This window comes from Carettochelys insculpta, chromosome 4 (genome assembly GCF_033958435.1).
Source record: "Carettochelys insculpta isolate YL-2023 chromosome 4, ASM3395843v1, whole genome shotgun sequence".
Lineage (NCBI taxonomy): Eukaryota > Metazoa > Chordata > Testudines > Carettochelyidae > Carettochelys > Carettochelys insculpta.
The window spans coordinates 60,405,579-60,423,769 of record NC_134140.1 but is presented as its reverse complement, the minus strand read 5'-3'; the positions used below and the strand labels follow the sequence as shown (position 1 = coordinate 60,423,769).

Below are 18,191 nucleotides of genomic sequence, written 5' to 3'. Positions count from 1 at the left end.
GGAGGTTACAGGGAGTGGGGAGTGATAGAGTGGTTTGATTTGGCCATGTTAATCTCGAGTTGATGACTAGACATTCATTAGGCGATGTCAGAGATACAGGCAGAGATTTTAATTTGTGCAGAAGGAGACAGATCTGGATGGAGAGGTAGATCAACACAGAGATGTCAGTTGAATTTGAATCTTGATAATATCATAGATTCTGGAATCTGAAGATGGCTTTTAGTATCATGTTAACTCTTTCTGTCATAACACTCGTGCAATCCTGGGCTCTCATTCTTTTGTTAAAACACCAAAAGTTGCAACATAATACATATTTCTGAAAAAGTCTTCAATTTTTTCCCAAACTGATCCTCTAATATGAGCCCTGTGCATCTTGTTAGGGTTTTTTTTCCCTCCTTATCAGACAGTAGCCACAATGTGTTCAGCTGGCAAACTATGATTTATGACAGCCATTTGCTAAAGGCAACATAGATTAAATACTGAGAATTTGGTTGCCAGGAGACCATCTGAATTATTTTTGGAAATAAACCTAATTCTTTTAAATCGATCCGTGGTAGTTCATCAAATAAAGGTGAATAACTTCAGACTGCTCCTCTTGAGTAGTTATAAGTAATGTGCCATGTTTAAAATTTCATAAGGGACAAAGAAGAAAAGAAAAAACATCCTTGCCTCTCATACGCCTCCTCACCTTGCCTCTGTCCCCCCTCACGTACACACACCAAGAAAAATTGATTTTTTTCCTGACAAGGAGAAATAATTACTTACAGTGATGTTTCCTAAGGGTAGGCAAAACCCTACCTAGCTTTGGCACCTGCTACTTCTTGCTAAGAAAATGCAAAAGGAAAGCAGCAGAACTAAAAGAAAGGGAACTTGGTCCACACAGAAAGCTCTGCATGTGTGTGTATATGTGGTGGCGTGTTCAGCCTGAGGGTCACATTCCTTTTCTCCTTAGCACTGTAGCTGTCATCTCCACGCCCCATCCCCCACAACCCATGAGTGATTTGGTTTCACTGGTTCATAGCTATTCCATTGCGCAAACAAGGTAGGTTAATAGACCCTACTGAAGCACATCAAATCTTGTTGGCAGCCAAGGCATCTTGTTCAAAGGCCTCTGAGCATCTAAGAAAATATGGCTTTAATCTGGCTTGATAGCAAAAATATAATATGGCTAAATAAATTACAGGTTGAGCAAAAGAGAAATCCTCATTAATCCATCTCTCAGAAGTAGGTTGACACCCTTCAAACTCTATGGCAGTGGGGAAGGGAGAAGTATCTGCAAGCTGCTACAGCCTTGCTGGGGTCATGGAGAGATGAGGAGGAAGTAGAGGGAAAGGTAAATAGGGGGAGAAATTTGTGAAAACAGGAAAAAAAAAAAAAAGGAATGAGAGATGAGAAATTAGGATAAAATAGCAGTTATTACAGTGCAAGTACATTTTAGTGGTGAAACAAGGAAGGAAGAGAAAAGAAGCTGGTAAGAGGAAAAATGAGGAAAGGGGCGTGGGAGAGGGGAAGCTCTGGAGGAAAAGAGGCTGAAGCCTTTTTTAAAAAATTGTGTGGACATGCTCTGAAAAGACTGAAATGCTGCATGCATAAGAATGGAGGAGAAAAGAGAATGGAATGAGAAAAGAAAGGACAAGAAACAGGGCACACTTTACTTTTCTCTGTTGATATGTCAATAATAGTATTCTGCAAAGAAGATAAGTATAAAAAAGACAATGACCATATGTATATAATACATTCTAGCAAGTATTATATTTTCATTGTGTTATATGTGGTACAGGTAACATGATGCAATTTTTTAGTCTACTATTTTTTAAATCTATCCATAATCCCAAAATAATTTGCAATTTATTCCACATAAAGAAGGACTTGGGATCTTCTAGTTATGTACATACTCATGGACTGTTGCTACATGTCTCCTGCTTTTATTGAGTGTTCAAGAGAACAAAAGATAATACGCAGAAAGGGACAGAGGGTATGTCTGCAGAAGGCTAAGAAAGGGAAGACAGAGTGTGATTAAGAGCACTCCTGAAACGCTAAGTCAGGCAAACCACTTGATCTCAAAGGTAGCAAAATGTTGTAAAAAACTATAAACAACAAAAGCCCTCAAACAATGGAAGTGGGGCAGATGGGTTTATGTCATATTCAAATTTAAACTGGTTTTAGAATCAATGTTGAGCTAACTGAAAAGTTAGGGCAACACAGGTCCATCATTCAAGGATTTAAAAAATCCATATCTGTGAAAAACATAGGTAAACTCAATTCACCCCAGGAGCAAACAGTAATAGGTTGATGGTAGAATTCTTCTTCCAACCCAGCCATGACCTCTTAGGGTGATGGCTTACCTTTTTTGATGGGAGAAGCCCTCCCATCAGTATAGACAGTTTCTACAGTGAAATGCTACAGAGGCACAGCTGCACCAGTGTAGTGTTGTAAGTGTAGACGAACCCCCAGAACACTTACTTGTGAAAGTATGTTTAGAGAACATTAAATGTATTCAGCAACAGTTCTGCAGCTGTCATATTTTTCTGTGTTTTTCTCAGACCACGCAGTTTTTAAATGGAAACAAAATTTTTGTTCTCACGGTGAGAGCAAGGATCTTGTTTTTTGCCACAGATCCCACAAGAACAAGTCAACAGAAACAGAGACAAATGTGATCCATAAGCGGATCTGATTCTCTGGGAAATGTTTGGAGGTTCTTTGTTTTTTGTTTTTTCCAGTTAGTCAGCAGTTTTTTAATACCCATTAGCCCAATGATAAAGATCTACTTTATATGCATCTTTTTGAAGCACATCAACTGGAGGGGAAAGTTCAAGACACTTATATTTTCTCTGGTGTGCACTCTCAAAAAGCAAATTATCTTCCTTTAGTTTTTCCAATTAGTGCATTCTCTCTTGCTCCTTCCCAAATGTTACTGCATTAGCACTCTTCACCCTTTCACTCATGCTCTCTTCTCCTGCATGTTTCAGTTTAGAAAGCAGCCTTTTAAATATGTTTTATACAAGTTATCATCTGGTTCTTGCCCCTTCTTCCCACTGATTATCTTTTTGCCAGGCTCAAAATCTATCTTGCATCTTCACACAGCACTCTCAAAAAGGGAAAAAGCACATGTGCAGAGGGTTTAAAGATGCGTATCAAAAATGGTTAAAGTCCTGGGCTAAAAAAGAATGGGACACTTTAGTGTCAAGAGGAGATAAATAAAATGGAATATACTAGGGGTCTTTAAAGGATGAATAGTAAATGAAAAGCAAATACTTCTGTTCACTTCCATTCATAATACAAGAGCAAAGGGACAAATAATGAAGCTAAAAGGCAATATGTTTAAAAATGAAAAATGGATACAATTTAAAAGAAATGTATTGAACTCATTGTTACCACCAGTTTCAACAATGGGTTTTTCTGCATATGTACACAGAAACATTCCTTAGTTGGATGGGAGGGGTGTTATTAAAAACTGCAATAAACACCATGCCTCAGAACATATTCCAACCTTTAATTGCCCCATGGGTTAAGATTAAACATTCTCTGAGGACGTATTATTTCATAATTGTCCACTAAGGGTTTCTTGCATCTTCCTGGGAGGCATCTTGTACTAGAAACAGTCATAGATGGAATACTGGACTAAATATTGTGTCTGATACTGTGTGGCAATTTCTGTGTGCTTAAGTTTAGATATAGCTTTATAACCAAAACTCTTTTGATAGTGCTTCCAAGGAAAGGTTAGGGCTCAGTTCTTTGTTCACTTTTTAAGTGTCATTGATTAATGTTAATTAACCATGCAGTGATTTGTCTCATTTTACTAAATCATTTGCTGACTCTTCAGTCATAGCCCTGCATTGTTTGTAGTGCTTACCTAAAAGCAGTGCTATGTGCTCTTAAAATAGCACCCATTATTTCAAAGTTTTCAGTGCACATACTTTAGTATTTTGTTAACTGTTGACTAAACCTTAAGGAATTGAATTGAAAAGATCCTGAACAAATGCCAGGCGGTCTCTCTGCTTAATGAAACCCTTTAAAACAGCAGTTAATCTAAAGGCTTGCACTTATAGCAAGAAGTTGCTAAATTAATTTACTGACATAAGGAATCAATCATTATAAATGGTGTTTAAACAATAGCTGAGACTCTGAGGAAGTAATAGGTGGCTGGCATTTGAACAACTTGATTTATTTTTGTCATCTTGTTTGTTTTATAAAAGGTTAATGGCAGAAACCTCCTTTCAGTCGACTTTGATCGAACCACAAAGACAGAAAAGATCTATGATGACCACCGTAAATTTCTACTGAGGATTGCCTACGACACATCAGGGCATCCAACCCTCTGGCTGCCCAGCAGCAAGCTGATGGCTGTCAATGTTACCTATTCATCTACAGGTCAAATTGGCAGTATTCAGCGAGGAACCACTAGTGAAAAAGTAGACTATGATGGGCAGGGAAGGATTGTATCTAGAGTATTTGCTGATGGAAAAACATGGAGCTACACCTACCTGGAAAAGGTAAAGAACACTAAAGCTTTAAGAAATGCTTTGTTCTCGCAAAATTGCTTTGAGTGCATTAAAAGCTATGCAGTGAATCTCAGCCATGCGCCAAGAAAAGACATGGCAGAACCTAATATCTATATGTGATTCACATGGGTACTAGATTGATTGATTAATGTTTCTGCATTAAACATGCAGTGGAGCCTTAGTAACTAACTGTATTTGTAAATTACTTAGGCCATACTACAAATAAGTGGCATCTCTATCTACCTGTTTTCTTAATACAAAAGATAATATACAGGAATTAATTAGATCTTGGTAACTTAAGTTACAGGTAAACTGTTTATTTAAACCTTGTAAGTTGTGTTCTGTGGCACAGAAAAGCATTCTTATTTCATTATAGTTAAAGCTGCCTGTTCATACTTCAGCTTTGTCTACGCATTCAGGTTTAAAACACTCCTGCAGCAGTGCTTTAATATCGCAGTGTGGTCATGGCAAACACTCTAGGTAAACTGCCCCACCCTCCACCCCCCTCAACCAAGGTTAGTAGCTAACAATACCAGGAGCACTGCTCCCAGTGCTAGGAGCCTATTTATACTGGTGCATTACCGGGGCGCGGGGTCCTTCACGCTCCAGAGCGAGAAAGTTATGGCATAGTAATATGCCAGGGTGGACAAGCTCTCTGTTCCTATTGTAACATAGAGTCAGAACTCAGAGCACCCATGAGCCTACTTTATGTATTGATATTGAAGATGCATGGCTTTCCTTCCTAATACTGTCTCTTCATAGCCTCCTTGTGAGAGCTCACGCCCTGCTATGTAACAGCAGAGCCCAGCGGGTACCCTTAGTTCTGGAGCACTGTGATGGAGCAGCCATTGCATACTACCCTTCCCACTCGCTCCAGCTGACACTTTTATTATAGACGTAGTAACTTCTGGCAGGACACGCAATTTCACAGCTAATATATTCAGAGAACGAAAGTTATGTCGATTAAGTAACTTCTCTTTTTCTGTAGTTTGCAGTTTTGTGTTGTGTATATTGCTGTATGGAACACATAGTTTTCAAAGTGTATTGCTCAATATGAAAGAAAAAAATGAGTTGCTCTCCGAGGTAGGAAGTTCATACTGCAGGATTTTGCTTTATCCGTCTTTCAGTAAAACTGATATGGAATAGATATTTTCATCTAGCAGGAATACACACTGGTTGTGACCATAGTCATATGCCATTTCTACAGGTAAGAAAAAGGTCACGTTGTCTGCTGAATTTCGCCGCTATGCATTGGGTGCATGACAAGATTGCCAGTTTCTGAAACTAAAATCCACAAGGGAGCAATGTTAAAAACAGCATTCAGATGAATTCCTGGTCTTCCCTGAACTATTGATAATACCTGCAGTAATTAATATGAAACTCTTATTAAAATTGTCCATTTATTTTCATTTATGTTGCTTGTTTACATTTTGCATCTGGAATAATTTTTTGAGCAAAGGGTGAAAGTTGTCAGTAGTGGAGTGAACCTGGATAACTGGTTGGTTTCACTCTGCAGCTACTTCAGCAACTCTTGCTGGAGGAAGGGTAACCCATGGGTCTATTTTTGTTTCCTCTCCCACAAACTGGCCCCCTTACTCCCAACAGCGTACATCTAGTAGCAGCACCTGTGACAGCTGATGGTCATAGTTGCTGCATGAAACTAATTAAGTCATTTCATTCTGCTGCTGCAAAGCTGAGACCAGCTGCCACAGTGGAGGGAAGATGTAAGTATGAGAGAGTGTTAAGAAAATTATGAGGCTGTAAAGTTCTCCTTTTCCCCAGCATCCATGAGACTGTGGAGACAAATGCACCTGTATCAAGGCATGAGGAGAGGGAAGCTCTCATACACAGCAGAGTTCATAAAGTGTGGGAAGTCCATATGGATAAAAACATCTACTGCTCAAACTTTATAGGAGGGGTGGGGATCCAGAATGCAGCTTGCCTGGATCTGACCCCTAAGGTTTGGGGCTCCTGTCCCCCGCATCTGGTCTGCAGCAGGTGGGGGATGTGTAGCCCTAAGGCTTGGGGGCCAGAGTGAGGCAAGGTGGGGCCAGATCTAGCCTACAGACTCTGCCTGGTGAGTACTGGAAGCTCCTACACCCTCCCTCCTGCACAGACCCCACACCTGCTCCACAACATCCTCCTCCCACTCACTGAGCCCTGACACACCATTTTTGGTCCCACCCCAGGCCCCCAGAAGAGTTAATCTGGCCTGGGAGAAGCCCTGAACCACCCACTTCTCCACCTCCCTGCCTGTGGTGCTAGAGCATGAGGGAGTGAGGTGTCTCAGTCAGGGGCCACAGCATCAAGGGTTTTATGGTATGGGCTTTTTCGCTTCACTTTTATGTGGTCCCAGACTGATTTTTCTGTGGGTCAGTGGCTCCCAACCCGGAAAATCCTGTTTTACAGAAAAAGAAATACTCAGGGTAGGCACCAGAAGCAGTACTCTGTGGGAATCCCAGGTCCAAGCTGCAGCTTATGGTATGGATTTTCTTACCAAAGCAACTTATGCTACCAGTCTGAAAGAAACCGGAGCCACAGATACTCTCAGGACCCACTGTTCCAGCTCAGCTCTGGGACAGAGCTTGCCGTTCAATAGTGCTCTGCCTGCTAGCTTACGTTCTGTCTAGTTAATAGTTCTCTATGTTGCTATTCTGTGGCTACTCTCTGGGTATAATGCAACTGTTATTATTTAGTGTTATACATAAATCTGACCCTGAATAAATATAGAAATCAAGGTTCCTACTGGAGGAGGTAATATTCTAATTATTTTCCTATTGAAGCTATTGTTGAGCAAATATTATTCACTAACAATTGCAGACATGATTCAGTCAAGGCCAGTGATTCATCAGACAAAAGAAAAATGTTACTGACTGACTGACTGAATAATTCTTGGAGAGTTCCACTTGATGTAAATAATCTAACAATTGTTATGCCCAGGTCATAAATACATAAAGAACAAGAACAATAATGTACCAGGATCTTCAGGCTAGTAAAACTCTTCTTCATTACACTAATTATGGGGGAGAAATTGCATCTCCCATATGTTGTTCCCTTCTTGAGTTATTGGCTTGAAGACCAATTTGCTTCTGCCCATATTAAACATACCATACCCAAATCCATTGACAATCTGCTGTTCAGCTGTGAGTACTTGATAAAAAAATGACACAGTCATAACAAGTAGCACATTATGAATCTGGAGCCACTAATTACAGAACCTCTTACAATTAAGCATCCAACTAAATTAAGCAGGGAAATGTTAACATGTAAGGTCAAGGCTACCTTAATTAAAAAAGCGATATTTTTCTCAAGTGGAACGTCATATTTTTGTTGTCAAGAAATTGGGTGTTAATTCACCATTTGTAATATGGTTAAAAACTGTTCTTGCTTTTCAGTCAATGGTGCTCCTGCTTCATAGCCAACGGCAGTACATCTTTGAATACGATTTGTTGGACCGGCTTTCTGCCATCACTATGCCCAGTGTGGCTCGTCATACTATGCAGACTATTCGCTCCATTGGCTATTACCGGAACATATACAACCCCCCTGAAAGCAACGCCTCCGTTATCATGGACTACAATGAAGAAGGACAGCTCCTTCAAACTGCATTCTTGGGTACAAGCCGAAGAGTCTTGTTCAAATACCGAAGGCAGACCAAGCTCTCAGAAATTTTGTATGATAGTACAAGAGTCAGTTTTACTTATGATGAGACAGCAGGTGTTCTGAAAACAGTAAACCTCCAGAGTGATGGTTTTATCTGCACCATTAGATACAGGCAAATCGGCCCATTGATTGACAGGCAGATTTTCCGCTTCAGTGAAGACGGAATGGTAAATGCTCGATTTGACTACAGCTATGACAATAGCTTCAGAGTGACTAGCATGCAAGGTGTCATCAATGAAACCCCATTGCCTATTGATCTCTACCAGTTTGATGATATCTCTGGAAAAGTTGAGCAGTTTGGAAAATTTGGAGTTATATATTATGATATTAACCAGATAATTTCCACAGCTGTAATGACTTACACAAAACACTTTGATGCTCATGGCCGCATCAAAGAAATTCAGTATGAAATATTTAGGTCACTAATGTACTGGATTACAATTCAGTACGATAACATGGGACGAGTGACCAAAAGAGAAATTAAAATTGGGCCGTTTGCCAACACCACCAAATATGCTTATGAATACGATGTCGATGGTCAGCTCCAGACAGTATATCTAAATGAAAAAATCATGTGGCGATACAACTATGATTTGAATGGCAACCTCCATTTGCTCAACCCAAGTAACAGTGCACGTCTGACACCACTTCGCTACGACCTGAGAGACAGAATCACTCGACTAGGCGATGTTCAGTACCGATTAGATGAAGATGGGTTCCTGCGTCAGAGAGGTACTGAAATCTTCGAATACAGCTCAAAGGGCCTTCTCACGAGAGTTTACAGCAAAGGCAGTGGATGGACAGTGATATACCGTTACGATGGACTTGGACGACGGGTTTCCAGTAAAACTAGCCTCGGACAGCACCTCCAGTTTTTTTATGCAGACCTTACTTATCCGACCAGGATAACTCATGTATATAACCATTCAAGCTCTGAGATCACTTCTCTTTACTATGACCTGCAAGGGCACCTTTTTGCCATGGAGATTAGCAGCGGGGATGAGTTTTACATCGCCTCAGACAACACTGGGACACCACTGGCTGTTTTTAGTAGCAACGGTCTGATGCTTAAACAAATTCAGTACACTGCTTATGGCGAAATCTATTTTGACTCCAACCTTGACTTCCAATTGATAATAGGCTTCCACGGAGGCTTGTATGACCCACTGACAAAGCTAGTCCATTTTGGAGAAAGAGATTATGACATACTGGCAGGCCGCTGGACTACACCTGACATTGAAATCTGGAAAAGAATTGGGAAGGACCCAGCTCCTTTTAATCTCTACATGTTTAGAAATAACAATCCAGCCAGTAAAATACATGATGTGAAGGATTATATCACAGGTAAATAAAGGTTATTTAAATTGTAGTAATCTTTCCCACCTACTCAGAAATCTAACCTGTTACCGTGTGCTCATCACCCTGAAATCTGAGCTTCTGGGTTACAAACTAAATACACTATCAGCTGAACTGAATATGAGGAAATGACAGAAAAACTAACGTATTGTTCATAACATTTGCTTGACAAATAGATTAGTTGGGGTTTCACCTGTGTAAACAAAAAAAGATATCGCAGTGCATCAACAGAACTTCCTGAAAAAATACAGAGTTGTGGGACTGTCAGTGTTCCAGTATTAGAACTAAGTGAGGTTATCTATACCAGTTTTTATTTAGATTGTGTCAGACTAAAGGAGGATCATCTATACTTAGTAAGGAGGAGCCGAATGTTCCTTAGAAAAGGAAATAGGGAAGCAAATGGTTTTTTTATCGTTTGAACAGATAGTTGCCCGCTGGTTGGCTAATAGGTGTTGATGGGCAATCTGGGGTACAACTGTCTATAATCCCTTGAATATATCACCTCCTAGCAATATATACTGTATGGAATGCTGTGGCACTAATTTTATCTGTGACATTTAGAGAAATGCAATTGCCAAAATGGTATTAGTTGAAATTTAATTTTAAATTTTCTGGTAACGTCTTTGACTTACAGTATAGTCTCTTAGTCTGATGAACATAAGAGTTATGAACTGACAGTCAACCACAGGCTTCATGTGGACCAGAAGTGTGCAGTCAGTAGCAGAGACCAAAAGTATATGGCTGTGTTAAATAATATAAACTACTTTAAAAAAAAAAAAAGCAGCATTCTTCTTCAGAGTAAAATTTCTTCACAGCTGTGTCAAATCACTCATTTGAAAGAAGAACCATAACATTTTGTTCAGCGTTACAAACAGCCTCCGTTCCTGAGGTGTTTGTAGTTTGGAGGTTCTAACGTATAGAATAACATGAGTCCAAGTGTACATATCAAGCTATAGCACCTATGAGTAGTTCAGGTGACTTAATGCCAGCTGGCAGCTTTGCATCCACAGTTTGCCGTGGTTTATTGTGCATGGTACACTTTAAATAATAATATTAAAGTAAAGATTTTTAAAATCTTTTTTGACATTCTGAAGGATTCTGCTGCTCCCACCACTTTTTCAAGGTGTTTCATTGGAAACTTCTGGCTTTTAATACCCACAGCTCTACCATCTTCTTTAATGTATTATTTATGAAAAGATGGTAGACAGATGGAAATCCACAGACCCGATACAACTTGGACGTGAACAGAGCATCCTGCCCCTACTCTGCCGTATCAATGTTTCTCCATCCTAACCTGGCTCCTAGCTTTCTACTTCAAAAAAAAATCCATTGTTAGTGTGCTTAATGTAATAGTTTTTAAATAGAACCTAATGCTAGTGACTTTACCAGCTAGAAATGTATATAAGTTCTGTAAAATTGAACCTCCTTAATGCAGTATGTATAGAAAGAGCTGCTGCATTCCATTTTACAGAACTGTTATCAAAGTAGAAGTCACCTTTCAAGAGCAGCAAATTGACAAGGAAGACTGGCGCTAGAAAGATCCCACAAGCAAAATGCTGTTTCCTACTGTAGTTGCTAATTGCTGCTCTGAAATAGGAACATTGCAGAGCATGGATTTCAGTGTATTGCTGACAGATAGGAGCACTTCTACTTTTTATTCCCCTTCACTTGACTAAAAGAGTTGGGGGGAGACCATTCAGATCTCTCTTTAGAAGCAGAAAAAATGCCTACTACGTTCCTTACATGGAATGCGATAGAGCACCCAAATGTCACTGAGGAGACTACAGGATTGCTCAGGCATAACTGAGAACAGAATGTGACCTGCATTACTTTTTACTACTGGTGATGATTTATGGAGATGGAAAGAACTCAACTTCACTGTGAAACGCCAGTGAAGTTTGCAGGGCCAGCAATTAAAAAAAAAATATTTTCTTCATGCTCTTATACTTGTTCTGGAGATCACTGAGAGAAATACACAAGAGCCTATAATGCTTTAAAAATAGCCACCTTTAGGCTATGTCCTCTGGGGCTAGGTCTACGCTGGCTGCAGAAAATCAAACGCTTACGTTTGATCTTCTGGGCTCCATTTTGCGCAAAACGGTACGTTCCGGAGTAAATGTCAACCCCAGAACTCCTTGCAAGCCACAAGGATTAAGAAATGTTGGTGGGAGTAGTGCCCCCATCAACATTCTGCAGAAAGGACAGGGCCAATGTCTATGGCTGCAAAATAGATTTTAGGTATGCAGTTGGCATACCTAAAACTGCATAGCAGCCATTGACATTCCCGGTAAGTGTAGAGGTAGCCTGAGTTACACTTGTACATAGGCTAGTTCCAGGAGAGTTATAGTATAAAATCGAGAACAACAAGAAGTCTTGTGGCACCTTATAGACTAACAGCTATTTTGGAGCATAAGCTTTCGTGGGCAAAGACCCGCTTCATCAGATGCATGAGTGGGGAGGGGGGGGTTCAGAAGGGTATTTAAACAGTGGGGTCCCAGTAAAAGGGAGGGCCAGAGCTGACAAGGTCTATTCAGTCAGGGTGGAAAAGGCCCATTATCAGTAGTATATATGAAAAGAAGAAAAAACAAGTCAGATAAGATGGTGGGGGGATCTGGCCCCTTGTCAGTCTAATGTGGAGATGTTAACACCTAGGGCAGAGAAGCTCCTTTTGTAAGGTGCAAGCCACTCCCAGTCTCTGACATACTATAGAGACTCTAGGTAGATGCCAGTATCACAAGGAGAATGATAAATAATTCTGGAGTGTTTTATACTGTAACTGTTGTGGCTTTGAGAAGAATTACTTTTTCATTTAGGTAAAAATTGTATTTCAATATATAGAAAATTCTGATTTTTTTCTTCCAGATGTTAACAGCTGGCTGGTGACATTTGGCTTCCATCTGCACAATGCCATCCCTGGTTTCCCTGTCCCCAAATTTGATTTAACTGAGCCATCATATGAACTTGTGAAGAGTCAACAATGGGACGATATACCAGTAAGAAACAAACAAAAAAAAAAACCCCAGCAAAGACGGAGATAGGGTTGAACAAAAGGAACTTTTCTAATTGAGCTGTATGTTCCTTGGCGTTCTGCTTGCCAGGTTTTTTTTTTTTATTTAAACGATGTATTGCACGTCTTTGTGCCATAAATATTTTCCTAAGGATTTAGTAAATTACAGAGGCTAATGCTACAGCAGTATTTGTGCTCTTGCTAAATTAGATGTGATTTTAAACAAGATCCAGTTTGTCTTTAGTAACACAGATAAGAATGAAAAGAGAAATAATCAATAAATATAGTACTTGGAAATCCTTTTTAGAGTTGTAGGTTTCCCAGTGGAAATTCTAGAGATTGAATTTATATCAACACCCTGCTTGAAGGCAGAAAGTGAACACGGAAATAAAAAATAGGCTATGAAATAAACAGAAGAATAAGTGATATAAATTATGCATACTGGGCACCAGTACAATTTTACTTCTCTTTAATATTAACCATGTTTTATATGTAAAGATAAAATATTGAAAATGAAATTACCTCAGGTAAAACCCATTACATTACAGAGAATCAAAACTCTGGGTGCTTATGAAATTCCATGGGGGGGAAAAACTGCAGACCAGAAAACCTGTAACCTTTTTTAATGCCAAAAGAAAAGAAATAGAGTATAAAATTGAAAAGCCAAATCCACCATTCATGAAAATGGCTTTTATAAATCTGGACTTTCGTAGATCAAAACACAACACACAGTAGAATCCCAGCATTTGCAGTTGAAGAATGATTTAGAAAAAATCAAAATTGGACAATCCCAGAATGATGATTTAAAAAAAAAAGAAATTTTGTCTCATTTACAGGAATGAAAATACAGACATTTAAGTAATGGTCAGTAATTTATTATCGTCATAGTTGTTAAATCTATATATATTACCATCATTTTGCACAAGGCTTTACAACATTGTAAACTCTACAGGATCATGTCCTTTATCAAGCTAATTTAGACAAACATAGATTATGCAAAGGAGTAGGAAAAGGATACATTTCACAGTGAGTTACATTGTATTGGAAGTGAGCCATATTCAGAAATGAAGCAGCAAGGGAAAAGCAAGGTGAGAAACCAGAGTAAGGCGGAGAGTTGATGGGGCACTTCTGCAGAATCTAAGGATGCCATTGTGGTGATTGAGAATTTTTTCAGGATAGAGATGACCTGCGCAAAAGGGAGGGTTGCCAGATGGCATGGATGAACCAGATAAGCAACAAAGAAGTGAGCAAGGGAGATTAATGTGGGGTTAGAGGTGGGATCAAGTTGACAAATTAGAAGAGGTTGAGTTGGGGTAGCAGAGAAGAACACAGAGGTAAAAGAGGACAAAATCCAAGGAAAGAAAGGACAGTGCAGATAATGGGGTGAAGAGCACCTATAATTTGACTTTTGAAGAAGTTATTACAGTCTTGGGCAGAGAGAGTAGAGGAATAGGTAGTGAAGTGCCATCAGGGATTATTTAATGTAGTTTCCAAGTAATAAAAATACCAGTCTAAGGCTCTAGGCACCTTAACATCATTAATACACTCAATAAAATTCCACAGTAAGTTAAATTAAAAAGATGAGAGGTGTGAGAGTGGAGAGCAGATATGGGGAAGGGCAGGAACAGCACAGCTAAGGGAGGAAGTACAAGTTTAGGATAGAAGGCGTTAGTATGGTCACAGTACTTCCTCCAAAGAAAGGTGCTCAGTAGAGTGAGATAATGCATCAGAATTTATGCCTGAGAGGGAGGAGGGCAGCAGACAAAGGTGAAAAATTCAAAGTGCTCCTATTGGAAGAGGAAGTAGCATGGTTTCACTTTTCAGTAAGATAACTAATTGTTGGTCAACCAGACCCGACTACAGCATTCCCGTCAAGCAGTTCTCACCGTGACTGGTTAACGAACACAAGAGTCACGAGCAGCCTATGTTGCACATGTGCTGACAGTGTATCGCCTTCTATCTTCCTCTCTCTCCCCCACAGTAGGGCTTGAAGCCTGAGCACTGTCTGCTGTGCTGATTTTAAACAAGGTGGCAAAGCAATGTATTTGCCCCTTTTAGAGTCAAGTGATAGGAATGTTCCTTCCCCTGTTCCCTTCCCCTGGCAGGATGTAAAGATGTGGATGTGTGTATGGCAGGGGGCAGATTTATACATCTGGAAACTAGAGAGAGCTGAGAATTGGGAAAATGTGCTTAAAATAATCTTGGCCTCTTGGAAGGTGCTAGGGCACTTGGCCACATTTATGTAATCATGTAGGATTACTGGGGGCGCGTATAGCAAACAGTCTCACCTTTGTAGTGTTTTGAATTGTGGGCTGATATTCAGATCTGCCAGCAGTTTTTCCCCAAGCCTCACCAGTCCTTGCCCAGCATAGGTGGGGTTAGATTGTGAACCCGTGAACCCCACGTTGTCACATCTGAGCAGGCAAGGTGGGGGTGGGGCGGTGAGGCAGTAATCGTGCTCTGTGCCTTGGCATCCCTTCTCCGCATTTGCGGAGGTGGGAGGAAGAAGTCCCTATGCTCAGAAAAGGTTCCATGGCACAAGAGTTGGATGCACTTCCCTTTGGGCTGCTTCAGAGCAGAGAACAATGGCTGCCTGACTGCTCAGGAGAGACCAGAGCCTGCACAAATGATCTGGCTGTGGCCCTCCCAGCTCTGCTTTCCCCAGCAGCTACAGTACTTTGGAGAAGTCCCCTGTAAGCTGAGCACTTGGGTGGGTGCCCAGAAGAGATGCAGGTGCCACCTGGCTGATCAGTAAGCACCCACAGCCACCTGCATGTGTTGGTTGTGCACATCCACACAGGCCTCATTGCGCATAACAAAATTTATTTCACTTAAGGATGGGAAAAACTAGAGGGAACACCGGCTCTTAGTCCCCAGCACTGCCCCTCCACCAGGCACGTTTTCTGCCAGGCTCTGCTTCCTTTGCTCGCTGCCTCCCTGTCTCCTCCCTGTGAATGTCCAGTTTTGGAGAACTTCCCCATGCTACTCTCCCACACCTCAGCAGCTGCAGGGAGCCGTGAAACGTCTCCTGGCCATGGAGCACATAGTCATAGCCCTGCCATGGCCTTGAGAGTTCCCTCTCAGTTATAGTAGAAAGCAGCTGTTAGCTTTGCTTGGGAGGAGGCTCCCGGGATCCCTAACCGCTCAGTGCATAGCATGACAACCCGAGTAGGCAACTAATGCCCATTGCACTTTATAAAATGGCTGGGTCGGGGGGCAGATAGTTATATCATTACAGTGACAGGTGTAAGCCTATGACTAACTATAAGTTGATGGCCGTATCACTATAGATGCTGTGCTTGTCCCTCCCCTTATCATGTGAGAGACCTGAAGAGAGAGAGCTGGGACAGGAGCCCACTGTCTGGACCTAGCAATTCCCCCTCCTCCTGCCAAAAATGAGGGTTTTTAAGCTGCAGGCAAAGGGGCGTGCTCACAGTGCAAATACAGGAGCCATCCATGTTATTCCTACTGCCATTCCATGGCACTGAGCTAACCTTTCTGCCTGTGCTCCTTATCTGAAAACTAGGGATAATACTACATTAGAGAGGTGTTTTCAGGATTAATTTGTCAGTCGATGCTTAGCATTTAGACAGACCTTTCATATTTGAACAGAAAGACCCTTGCTGTGTGATTCATTGAGTAGCCTTTGAAATTAAAGGATTTTGGTGTGTGTTTCCTCAAGGACCCAAAATGAGAAACACACTGAGTCTCAAACAAACTAGCCTTTGCGACTCAGCAGAACAAGCAGTCTGTAGATTCAATTAACTTCTTGGCATCGTCAGTTGTGGCATCTCCCATTGTCAGCCATGGGCAGTATGCCAAGAAAGCCTGACTGTTCGGCGTGTAGGGCCTACAGATGGTTTTTTAAAACTTCTGTCTCTTTTTATTTCCAGCCAATTTCTGGAGTGCAACAACAAGTGGCAAGACAAGCAAAGGCTTTCCTTTCCCTGGGAAAGATGGCAGAAGTTCAAATTAGCAGACCCAAATCCAGCGGAGAGAAGTCGTGGCTGTGGTTTGCGACTGTGAAGTCTCTGATTGGGAAAGGAGTTATGCTTGCTGTCAACCAAGGGAAAGTGCTGACTAATGTGCTCAACATTGCAAATGAGGACTGCATAAAAGTGGCCGCTGTTCTGAACAACGCCTATTACCTAGAGAATTTGCATTTCACCATTGAGGGAAAGGACACTCACTATTTCATCAAAACCACCTCCCCAGAGAGCGATCTCGGCACCTTGAGGCTGACAAGTGGGCGCAAAGCCCTGGAAAATGGCATCAACGTAACTGTCTCCCAGTCCACTACGGTGGTGAATGGCAGGACTCGTAGGTTTGCCGATGTTGAAATGCAGTACGGTGCGTTAGCTCTTCATGTCCGCTATGGCATGACGCTCGATGAGGAGAAGGCGCGAATATTGGAACAGGCTAGGCAAAGAGCTCTGTCCAACGCCTGGGCCAGAGAACAACAAAGAGTAAGAGATGGAGAGGAAGGTGCCAGATTATGGACCGAAGGGGAGAAGAGGCAGCTGCTAAGTGCTGGAAAGGTACAAGGATACGATGGGTACTATGTACTCTCTGTGGAGCAATACCCGGAATTAGCAGACAGCGCCAACAATATACAGTTCCTTAGACAAAGTGAGATAGGAAAGAGGTAACACACTGGCTTAGCTAAGGCTTCCAAAGAGACTGTCTGCCAATGTTTTCTGAAAAGAAGACAGAACTGTTTTGCTGCATTACTACTTGAGCCTAAACTTAGACCTTTGCTCAGATTTTGCTGTAGCACAATCTGAATAGACTCTACACAGAAAAGAGCCTTCCAGAAGAATGATACTGCTAAAAACAAAACTTTTTTTTTCTGAATGACCTTAAAGGTGATCTGCTTTAAAGAATATGTTTACATATGCATATCGCTGCACTCAAGTTGGACTGAAAAGTATTAAAAAAGGCCTAAAGATTTTGCAACAGGCTATCTGTTCCTCTGAGCACTGTATTTAACTAAGATACAGCTCTATACAGTGTTTCCAAATATTACCGAATTGTTGACCTTTGCTTACAAGATGTAGTCTTCTCCTTTCTTTCTCTGTCTCTTTCTCTCTCTCTTTCTGCATAGGATGTGGTATATAGCGCTGTTCATTTTGAAATGTGAGGCAGAAATTATTGTTTATAGACAACCCAACTGCTTTAAGTTGTGCTGCTTCCTAAAAGGACATTGGCACGATGACCTACGCTACCATGTGGATTTAACAATAGATTTTACAGTGCTAACATGGTTTGCCTCAGTTGGGGGGGAGGTGGGCGGGGGAAATGGCAAATAGAACCCTTGTCACCGATAAGCAAAGGAAGCCCTGAATTTTTTGTAAATTATGTGAGACAAGTTGTTTATGGATTTTTATATGAATTACAATTTACTGTACATCAAATATTAGTCTCAGAGGAGTTAATTTATGTAAAGTGTTTAAAAAAGTTTATACTTAAAAATAAAATGATAAAAACATGTGCTGTGTGTGATTTTTTTTAAAAGAATTGCACCTTTGTTATGTATGTTATAGCTGTACAGTATAAAGGATTATATTGTAGAGATATAACAATGTCTGACTAATGTCCAGAAGTGTTAATATTTTTGTATTAGGTTTAAAACTGTGCAACTTTCTATCACTTTGCTGATAGAA

The 18,191-nt window shown here is 40.8% G+C and overlaps 1 protein-coding gene across 11 annotated transcripts in view; it reads left to right on the top strand.

Moving 5' to 3' along the window:
• TENM3 (teneurin transmembrane protein 3) overlaps positions 1-17,826 on the top strand; it is a 676,880-nt gene extending 659,054 nt beyond the window's left edge. For all 11 annotated transcript variants that reach the window (XM_074992970.1, XM_074992971.1, XM_074992972.1 and 8 more), the window contains 4 exons: positions 4,197-4,493; positions 7,898-9,509; positions 12,384-12,514; positions 16,422-17,826. In XM_074992970.1, coding sequence (XP_074849071.1) covers positions 4,197-4,493; positions 7,898-9,509; positions 12,384-12,514; positions 16,422-17,177 — 2,796 coding nt within the window. In that variant the 3' untranslated portion in view covers positions 17,178-17,826. The remainder of the gene's footprint in view (positions 1-4,196; positions 4,494-7,897; positions 9,510-12,383; positions 12,515-16,421) is intronic.
• Positions 17,827-18,191: the final 365 nt, after the last annotated feature.